The 10,479-nt window shown below is 43.5% G+C and overlaps 1 protein-coding gene across 22 annotated transcripts in view; it reads right to left on the reverse strand.

The window, feature by feature from the left end:
* Prpf3 (pre-mRNA processing factor 3) overlaps nucleotides 1–8,515 on the reverse strand; it is a 24,383-nt gene extending 15,868 nt beyond the window's left edge. For 6 of the 22 annotated variants that reach the window (XR_015665940.1, XR_015665948.1, XR_015665945.1 and 3 more), the window contains exons 1-5: nucleotides 8,473–8,515; nucleotides 6,106–6,298; nucleotides 4,060–4,190; nucleotides 1,283–1,429; nucleotides 120–203 (exon numbers count right to left, since the gene is read on the reverse strand). Coding sequence is in view for 9 of the 22 variants with exons in the window: in NM_001108559.2 (NP_001102029.1) it covers nucleotides 120–203; nucleotides 1,283–1,429; nucleotides 4,060–4,190; nucleotides 6,106–6,250 (507 nt within the window). In the remaining 13 variants the exon portion in view is untranslated. Of the gene's footprint in view, nucleotides 1–119; nucleotides 204–1,282; nucleotides 1,430–2,068; nucleotides 2,165–2,466; nucleotides 2,571–4,059; nucleotides 4,191–6,105; nucleotides 6,299–6,667 lie in introns of those variants that run through there. The other 16 variants (XR_015665932.1, XR_015665959.1, XR_015665975.1 and 13 more) reach the window with 9 other exon arrangements.
* Between the last annotated feature and the right edge of the window lie 1,964 nt (nucleotides 8,516–10,479).

Here is a 10,479-nt window from a genome sequence, read left to right on the forward strand (position 1 = left end):
GGCATAACACAGATACACACATAGACACCGTGGCAGATTATGGCAGACAGCTGGAGCACTTGCTGGACCCTCGAGTGGACGAATGACAACAGACTATGTGCTAACCCGTCTTTCAGTACCTGAGGTGCAGGGGGGCTGATGAAGCTCAGCTGCTTTTTCCTTTCCTCGATTTGTCTCGTTGCTGCCTCCATCATCTGTTTGATCTGCTCTCCAGAGGGAAAAGGTTGAAAAGATTAATTTCCCCCATACATGGTCCTAAATGAAAAGGCATTCAGTTCCAGAGACCCAAAATTTTGTGAATGTCTCCACAATAAATATATTATCTATACCACAGACAAGAAGATATACACTTAAGCACCAGAATTTTCTGATCGTTCCCCACCCCCAAGTTAGGACTGGTATATTAGGTAGCATACACTACAGTGACTGAGACTCAGACAGTATAAGGCTAGAACTGCGCCACACTTTCTGCCTGTATTTCTTTGGATAAGGCATTAATACCTTAACTTCTCACAAATCTAAAAGGGGGGAAAGCAGTGCATGCGTGCTTCCTAACAAGCTACTATGTTAAAAGCAGGCAGGGAGACTATAGAAATGGTTCAGAGCTAAAGCACCAACCACTCTTGTACAGGCCCTGAGTTCAGGTCCTAGCATCCACGAGGTGGCTCACAACCATCTCTAACCAGTCCTAGGGTATCTGACACGTAACTCCCACAGGTTCCTGTGTGCACATAAACATTCACAGTATGTTTAAAAATCATGGTTATGAGCCACGCATGACAGCACACGCCTTTAATCTCAGCACTTGGAAAGCAAGAGCAGGCAGATCTCTGTGTCTGAGGCCAGCCTGATCTTATACATTGTGAATCGCAGGCCAGCCAGGGCTAAATAGCAAGACCTTGTCTTTAAAAATGTTAATAATCACATTATCGGACCCTGAATTCCTACTGTAGGTGTGCATGGGCAATGGTGCAGGCTCTTTAGAGATGTCTCCATGAACCCTGGTTATGTCCTAACAAAATCAGAAAGAAGCTCTGAAGTCAAGCTAAGTGCTGTCATTTCATTTTCTTTTTCCGATGATGATGTATCATACCAGGTGCTCAATAAATCCAATTTCAATAATTCTTAGCTGGGTTACTTCTGATCAAACCAAAGACTGCTAAAATATAAAGGAAAAAATAAAACTCCCCCAAGTAGTTAACACAAACTCAAATCACGATCACTGTGGGCCTGAACCCATGTGCTTCAACTCACAAAAATCCCTTTGCTTCTTTTAACTGACCTGGAGCTTCGTTAGCATGCCAGGGCTTTCTGACGGAGGTCCAGGGATCACCTCTGGTTCCTCTTCTACCTCCTCAAAACGGGGTATTCGCCGCTTCTTTACCCCTGATGATTCCTTTGAGATCTCAGAGTCATCACCAAACACCTCCTAAAGGAACCCAAAATGAAAGAATTGTATCCCTCCCTAGGGGAAAAAGGAAGAACCATCCCAACCCCTACCAGCATCCTGTGGTTTCCCCAGGGAAATACGACAATCTTTCAAAAACTACTTGCAAGAAGCAGGGTCTTCTAGATATTCCACCAAGTGGACCATTCACCCAACTTCATCATTCTCCTTCCTGATTCAAGCAAATTTCATTCCCATGTTCTGATAAATGTTCCCATGTCAAGATCTTTACCAGTGCTACTGCCTATGTTTGTAATGCTCTTCTTCCTTTCCCACAAATCCTGTCTAAAACTCACCTCCTCCAGGAAGTTCTCCTCATTATCTATCTCACCCCACTCTGATCCAACTGTTCTTTCACACCGTCTCAGCACTCCGAGCTCGGCTCATGTTAGATCACATTATACTCTGACACTGTTTGCCAAGTGTTAGGTATTACTTTCTCCCAAGTAAAAGCTAAGTTCTTCCAGAAAAGAGATTTGTTCTTTTTTAGTATTCCCCAATAACATTTTCTTCTTATCATACAATGGGAACTCAAATATGTTGACTAATTTGCAAAATGAATTTAATAGGACCAAGAGTGGCCAACTGGAAGGGACAATGGGAAAAAGCAAATGTACACACCGGTGGTAGGCTTTGGGTGACATCCCCTCTTCACTAGGAGGGCTCGTGTTTTGCAAGGACATATCCTCAGCCAGGGGCGAGCGCTTCCTGGAACTCCTACAGTTCAAGAAAAAGGACTCTCCCATAATATATTGTGTGGAGTGGGGACTTGAATGGACCAAAAATGGGACCCATATCCCATGCTATCTAGATCTCTCCCTCAAGAAACCATTGTACTATCCCACCCAATGTAGTAAATTCATTCACAGCATGAGCTTGTCATTTACTGCAGCAGTACTGCTGTAACATAATCTTCCCTGAGTTAATCTGTATGGTAGGTGGTCTAATCATCTCCTCAAGTTCAACACAAGTCTGAAATTCCATAATCAATTGTAAATGTAGACAAAACTGCCACTCACATTTTGTAACGTGTGTCTGATTTATTGCAACTCCGCACTCCTAAACAGCAGACTGATTTAAGTCAAGGACTAAGTCTCCTTTCTCTGATCACCCTATAATGTTCAAAAAAACAAAAGGGATAGGAGTTTCTATTTTCCTGGTCATATGGCATGGGTATAGACCCAAGCGGACACTGCTTATTTTTCTGTGTGTACCTCAGGAAAAGCAAGTGATGTGCAAGGTATCAAAGGCTAGGGCTGGGCATGATGGTGGAGCATGCTCAGAATCTTGGCACTCAGGAGGCTGGGCCACAAGAACCTGAGCTTGAGGACAGTCTGGGCTGGGTAGCAAAATCCAAGACAAGGGCTGGAGAGATGATTTAGAGGTTAAGAGTGAGCACTGTCGGGGTTGGGGATTTAGCTCAGTGGTAGAGCGCTTGCCTAGCAAGCACAAGGCCCTGGGTTCGGTCCCCAGCTCCGAAAAAAAAGAAAAAAGAAAAAAGGAAAAAAAAAAAAAAAAAAAAAAGAGTGAGCACTGTCTTGTCAAGAGTTTGTTCCCGTAGTGGCTCACAGTTACTTACAACTCAAACCCAAGGGGATCTGACACCCTCTTCTGATCTTTAGGGGCACTTGTGTGGATACATAGAAATAAAAATTTAAAAATGAGTCTTTAAGAAAAATCCATAAGCAAAAGAAAACTTGCTAAAGACAGACAACCTGATCATGGTGGTACACATATGTAATCCTAGCACTCGGGCACATCACAGTTCTAGAACGGCCTGAGCTAGCTATATAGTATGACCCGATCTCAGAACAAAGCAACCAAACATCTAAAAGAGCTGACGGGAAGGCAGATAGAGAAACTGGCTATGTTAGGGAACTGAGATAAGAGAGACCAGTCACTTGACACTGCTCATGTTAAAAGGTCATGACTACATAGCAACCACAGAATATGCCCTTTAGAAAAGGTGGTATTTCTACTCCCTAACTCTTTCACTTGGCCCACGCATGGAGTCAGTGACCCTCAGCAGGGTACAGAGTGATGTGGACTGTATGGTAGTTGTTTTTAGGCAGAGTATCTGTAAGCATTAAATAGAAATCTCTATTAATGAGGAAGAATGAGGTCTACAGTCAGGAAGCAGCAGAGACATTCTGAAGCATGTCTAGGCTTCAAACAGTCCAAGACTCTTGGACAGATCATTTTATAGGTAGTAGTAAAGAGGGAATGGTGAAAATAAAACCACATGTGAAAAAAAAAAAAAAAAAAAAAAGACGAAGCTATCAATTGCTTCTTTGAACTACTTCAACTGGACTTCACTCATAATCCATAGACCATGACAGTGACAACCCTACCCTCTACTTTAATATCTGAGGACCTTTCTACAACACTGGGTGTTCTGTTTTGTTGTTGTTTTTAACCTCTATTAATTGTTGCAGTACTGGACGGAGCCCAGGGCCTCATGCATGCGGGGCAAGCACTCTATTAATGAGCTATCCCCAGCCCCAACACTAGGTGTTCTAATAGTAGATGCCAAGGGTGAGCCAGGTAAGCTCAGCACGTTTCTTATGGTTCCAAACACTCCTGAGCTCACTAGATAACAAACCATAACCTACCTTTAACTCTCGTTTCCTGCTTCTGTCACTGCTAGACTTGGAGTGTCTTGAGCTCCGGCCTTCCTCCACAGCTTCAAACAACTTATCCACAAATCGGAGAGTGGAGTCATCAAGAAAAGGTTTCAGGTGATCTGACAGGAAAAAAAGAGACCATAGATTAAAAAGTAAAGTATATAGTCCAATACCAGACATGTAGTAAACCACAGACTAAAAGAAGAGGGGAAAAGGTTCTTACTTTTTATTTTTTGGGGGGGGAATGCAGGAGGGGAGAGTGACAGGCTTTCTCTGTGCGGCTCTGGCTGTTGTAGAACTCACTCTGTAGACCAGGCTGGCCTCAAAGTCAGAGATCTGCCTGCCTCTGCCTCCTGAATGCTGGAATTAAAGGTGTGTGCCACCACCGCCCAGCAGGAAAGTTCTAAGAATTTCTTTGTAGAGGACTAGAGAGGACATACTGCTGCCAGTACCCAGAATCCACAATGAATACCTTACAACTGTCTATGACTCTAGATCCAGGGGAATCTGACCTCTCTGAAGGCATCTTCTCCCATGCACACATACCATATACAGACACACAGATGCATAATTTAAAACTACAAACTGTAGGGGCTCAAGAGATGGCCTATCAGTTAAGAGCACTGGCTGCTTTTCCAAGAGGACCTAGGTTTGATTCCCAATACTCACATGAAGGCTCACAACTGTCTTTTGTAACTCCAGTTTCAGGGGATCTGACTCCTTCTAGCTTGTGGAGCATATACATAAATGTAAACAAAACACTCAAACACATAAATAAATAAAACAAAAACAAAAATAGCCAGGCATAATAATATACACTTTTTTAATCCTAGATTCAGGAAACCGAAGCCAATTAAGGCTAAATTATGAAACTCTGTTTTCATAATAACTAAAGAAACAATTTCCTTTGCAGAATTCCCAGTTTCTGATTTACTTAATGACCTTGCTGTATGAAGTAAAAGGTCTTTTATTTTATTTTATTTTTTTAAGCAAAAAGTAGTATGGCTACTTTTGATGCTGAAATTGAACAGCAAAATTTAAAATGAAGGCTGGGAATGTAGCTCTGTGGAAAAATACTTAGGCAGGTACAGGGGCTGGGGTGCAATCCCTAGCACCTTAAAACCAATTTAAGATAAAATATCACTTTATACTACAAATTATGGAAGACTACCAATAACAAAATCTACGTATTTTGAGATGCCAATCAGAATCAGCCATTGATTGCAGTATATTTCCTAAGCAAATTTGACTTGGGTGACTTGGTACGATGATCAAAGATTGTAATTCACAATGCACCACGAATAATAAAAAGAGAGAAAGGTTGGTTATCTAAGCTCTTCCCATTATAACAGAAGAGAAAATAAGGAGCGAGGAATGGCTCAGCTGGTAGAGTGCTTGCCTAGGTGCCAGTTTCCTCAATCTTCAATACTGCATAAATCAGGTGTGGTGCAGGCCTGTGATCCCAGAATTCAGGACGCAGGACAGCAGTTCTCAACCTTCCTGATGACTCCACCCTTTAATAGTTCCTCATGTCATGGTGACCCCAACCATAAAATTATTTTGATGTTATTTCATAATTGTAATTTTGCTACCGATATGAATCCTAATGTAAAAACCTGATATACATGACATCTGATATTCAACCCTGTGGAGTCACAGCCCACAGGTGGAGAGCTGCTGATGTAGAGGAAGTAGACTCCTAAGTCTCAGGGCATCCTCGGCTAGTGAGCTGGAAGCCAGGCCGGGATCCATGAGACCCTGTCTTTTAATAAAAAAGGGGGAGGAGGGAGTGGTGTGTGCTTTTAATCCCAGCACTCAGGAAGCAGAGGCAGGTGGATATCTGAGTTTCAGGCCAGACATCGCTACAGAGGAAACCTTGTCTCAAAAAAACAAAACAAGAAAACAACAACAAAAGGAGAAGGGGCTAGCCCCACCTTTCCTTTGATGCTCCAATAGGAACAACCTGGGGCAGTTTCAAATTAGTGTTTGGAATCAATATACTTGTTAAGTCAGAAGAGTCAGAGAGGTACACACCAGCCGCCTTCTTTTTGTCCATGCCCTTCCCCACACAGTTCAATGCCGCTGTGACCACCGTGGGCTCTGAGAAACCCAGCACTCTCTTCACTGTCTTCTCTATCCATGGTTTCAGCTCATCCAGTTCCCGCTTAGACAGTGCCATTTTGGAGGAAACAGAGACTAAGAGCTCAAATCGGACAAAGTACTACACCTAAAAGAAACCAAGCAAGAGTCAGAGAAAAGGAAAACAAAGCAATCAAGATAACAGTATAATAAGGGTGCTTTCCCCACTCCTATTTTCAACCCCTAGGCATGTCTCTCCATTTGATATGGAGAATACTTTCCCTAAAACCAAGCTTCAAAACAGGAGGAAAGGGTTCCATTAGCTTTTCTGAGGTTTTTTTTTTTTTTTGGTTCTTTTTTTTTCAGAGCTGGGGACCGAACCCAGGGCCTTGCGCTTCCTAGGTAAGCGCTCTACCACTGAGCTAAATCCCCAGCCCCAGCTTTTCTGAGTTTTGAGATAGGGTCTTACAATGTAGCTCATGCAGAACTCAACACTTGGCAATTCTCCTCCACTTACCTAGTGAGGAATTCCGGGAGCATACCACCATGCCCCACTCATTTGATATTTTGATTCTAACTCAGCATCAGTCATCAACACTATCTGAAGAATAAACAAACTAGGAATAACCTAATCTGAGGAATGGGTTCTAACTTCTGACTCTGTCATATAAAGGATAGGCAAACAGAACATCTGAAGAGTCAATCTAGAAGTCAACCTTACTATTACGTCTACTCTGGAAGGCATTCTCTAACCCGGCTTTGACCTAAAACATCTTTAATGGATACAAATAAGAGGTTTTATTCAAGTCAGTCCTCCTGTTAAATCTCATAATCTTTAAGAATGCTGTCATTTCTCTGTAGATTTATTCATGGTTGTAAGCATTCTATATGCCAAAATGATTCTTTATTACTTAATGCAAATTGGTGTAAAATTTCAACACTATTCATGCTTACATTTGGGTACTCTTAAATCTCAAACATCTTCACCAGCATAAAGTTAACTTAATTTCTGATTTTCTTCCCAATGGCTGTATGTCAGTCAATTGACCTTAACTTCCCAGCTGACCTCCTCTTAGCACTGCCCTGTATCGTAGTGCGATCTGGGAAATGACTCTTTCAAGGTGTTTAAAGACATCTAAAAGATGCCACCTCAAATGACCATACAAGTCTGTGATCCCAGCACAAGGGGAATCAGGAGTTCAAGTCCAGCCTTGTCTACGGAGTTCAATGTCAACTCTTGGCTATATGAGACCTTGTCATAAAACAAAAAGATGCAGTCTAATTAGCTCCTACAATTGACAGACTTATCTCTCAGAAGATCTATCAATGCACAGTATTTAATACACCTGAATGAAGCTGAAAGGCTGTTCCTCAGTGACAAGTCTTATGAATAATCCTGGGATTGCTTTTTGGGCCATCATGAGATAGCAGTATACTGCCTATCAAAAAGAAAGCAAACACAGGCACTAAAGGTGGAGAAGAAAGCCCACTGAAGAGAGGATATAGTAAGCACTACCATTTATAAGCCCTTAGGTAAGCAAGTTAATCACCAGAGCCTCAGGATACTCATCTTAGAAAGTGGGAACATCTGACATAACACTCCATTCAGTAAATACTTAAGTTCCTATTACTTGTTAAGCAGAATACTTACTGCATGTAAAGACACATACAGCAGTGAACAAAACAGCCAAGAATCCTCGTGTTAATGAAACTTACGACCCACTACAATTGAGTAATAGACTGGAAAGTTTAAGCAATTTTCAAAATCCAAAGTAATAGGTGAAACACTAGAAGACTGGATGTGAGCCCAGGCAATATACTGACAAATAGATGTCTTCAAATTCGACCCGAATGTGCAAACGAAGCAGTCAATGGATAAGAAAGTTCCAATCACTACAGTTGTCACCAACCAAATAACTATAATAGCGAGGAGGCGTCAGTGTCGGTGTGGGCCTGGGGGGTAGAGGGGAACGGGAGGAAGGCAGAAGGCTGTCTTCTGAATGAGCAGAAAGCAGACTCTCATCTTCTGAAGGAATTCCTTACTTTTCTAAGCTACAAGCCCCTGAGTCCCCCATGCTCCCTCTTTACTATCTTTCCAACTGGCCCCCGCTTCAACCGAGTCCGACCTAACTCCTCACCTCAGAGCAGGTCTGCCCACCCTGCTCCTTCCCGCCCCCGCCCTTTTCCTTCAGCAAGCCCATTCTGATTCCGTCCCCCAACAGAACCCGGGGTTCCTCTCAGCCTGCTTCCCGCCGAACACTCCCGCCCTGTCCAGCCGCTCGGACCGAAGGCTATCCTCTCGGGCGCAGGGCCACTACTCACCTCACAAACTTCAGCCCCTGAGACGGAGCCCGAACGTTACACCGGAACCGGAAACCTTCCGGTTGCCCTATGGCCCGCCGTCGCTACCGCCAGAGCCACCGCCACGCTGCGGTCCCTATAACACGTGACTTGAGAAGGCGGGACCTGAGCCGCGCAGCCGCGGTATCAAGGTGCCGGCGGCCGGGCGCACGCGCGGCGGGATCCTAAAGCTTAAGTCCGCTCGCTGACTTGCCGCGGAGCAAAGCCAACGTTAGTCCAGTCCTGATTGCCGGGAGCAGAAGTCGTTTGGCAGCACATTCCCTTGGGTCAAGAGTTAGTGCGCTAACCTTATTGCTAGAACTAAAAGCAAGGACATCCACATTCGTACTCAAAGTGTCCTTTATAGTAAAAACAAACAAAAAAAATATTAGGGGTTGGGGATTTGGCTCAGTGGTAGAGCGCTTGCCTAGGAAGCGCAAGGTCCTGGGTTCGGTCCCCAGCCCCGGAAAAAAAGAAAAAAAAAAAAATTGAGCTGGAGAGATGGCTCAGCGGTTAAGAGCATTGACTGCTCTTCCAGAGGTCCTGAGTTCAATTCCCAGCAACCACATGGTGGCTCACAACCATCTGTAATGGGATCCAATGCCCTCTTCTCGTGTGTCTGAAGACAGCGAGAGTGTATTCACATAAAATTAAAAAAAAAAAAGTAAAACCTTCATGATAGAGCTGGAGAGATGGCTCAGTGGTTAAGAGCACTGACTATTCTTCCAGAGGTCCTGAGTTCAATTCCCAGCAACCACATGGTGGCTCACAACCATCTGTAATGGGATTTGATGCCTTCTTCTGGTATGTCTGAAGATAGCGACTATATATATATATATATATATATATATATATATATATATATATGTATATATATATATACATATATATATATAAATCTTTTTTTTAAAAACCTTCATGCTATTGGAAAATTCTAATTTCCATCTTACTAGGAAACAACTTCACTTTCTAATGAGTCTACCGCATATTTCTTCTAGTTCTAGTTTCTGTTGGGGTTGGTAAGATGGCTCAGTGGGTAAAGGTGCTTGCCACCAATTCTTGCAGCCTGAGTTCAATGCTCAGGACCCACAAGGTAGAAGGAGAGAACCGATTCCTGAAAGATGTCCTCTGACTCCCTCAGGTGACTGTGGTGTGTGCGCACACACACAAGGTACATAAATACATGTAATCTGTAAAAGTCAGTTTTTGGCATAGTGGTGGTGTATAGTCCTTAATTCCAGCATTTAGAGAAAGGCAGGCAGATCTCTGAATCTGGGGCCAGCCTGGTCTACAGAGTGAGTTCCAGGACAACCAGGGCCACCCTGAGAAACCATCTTGAAACAACAACAAAGCAAACAAAAACTCTTAGAAGAAAACAGGGTTTGTCTTCATGGCATTGGATTTGGCAATGAATTCTTAGATGTTACACCAAAAACAAGAGCAACAAAGTCAACTGGACATGGAAAACTTCTGCCATTTGGCTGGGCGTGGTGGCAGATGACAGTAATCATCTCAGTGGTTGCATCTGCAGAGTGGGAGGTAACACCTACATGTCAGGTACCTAAGGAAAGACCTTGTCAACTCAGGCAATAAGGGACTTGAATGCTTCCTCAAAGGAGGAACGGTGAGTAAAATCACAAGAGGGTTCAAAGGCATTCGCCATTAGAAAAAGGACAAGCCTATAACTTCAACCGGAGAGGATAAGGCAGATAGAGTGCAAATTTGAGGCCAGCCTGGGCTAAGTTCCTAATCAAAATGAAAAAAGTGAAGGCTAGAAATCAATGTTACACCACAAGGGGGCGATGTTTTCCCACTAGTTCTGTCCCTAACTCCATGCTTAGAGGGTAGCATCCTGGGGCGGGTGGCTAGCCTTCCTGCCTCTTCTTTGCCAGTCTTCTGCAGATGCTGCCAACTCTCCGGGTACTGGAGGTGCTGCTGCATGGCGACCGAGAACGGAGGAAACAGAGGGCAGCCATGAAAAAACAGCAA

The sequence above is a fragment of the Rattus norvegicus genome, chromosome 2 (assembly GCF_021556685.1).
Source record: "Rattus norvegicus strain SHRSP/BbbUtx chromosome 2, alternate assembly SHRSP_T2T, whole genome shotgun sequence".
In the NCBI taxonomy this organism is placed as follows: domain Eukaryota; kingdom Metazoa; phylum Chordata; class Mammalia; order Rodentia; family Muridae; genus Rattus; species Rattus norvegicus.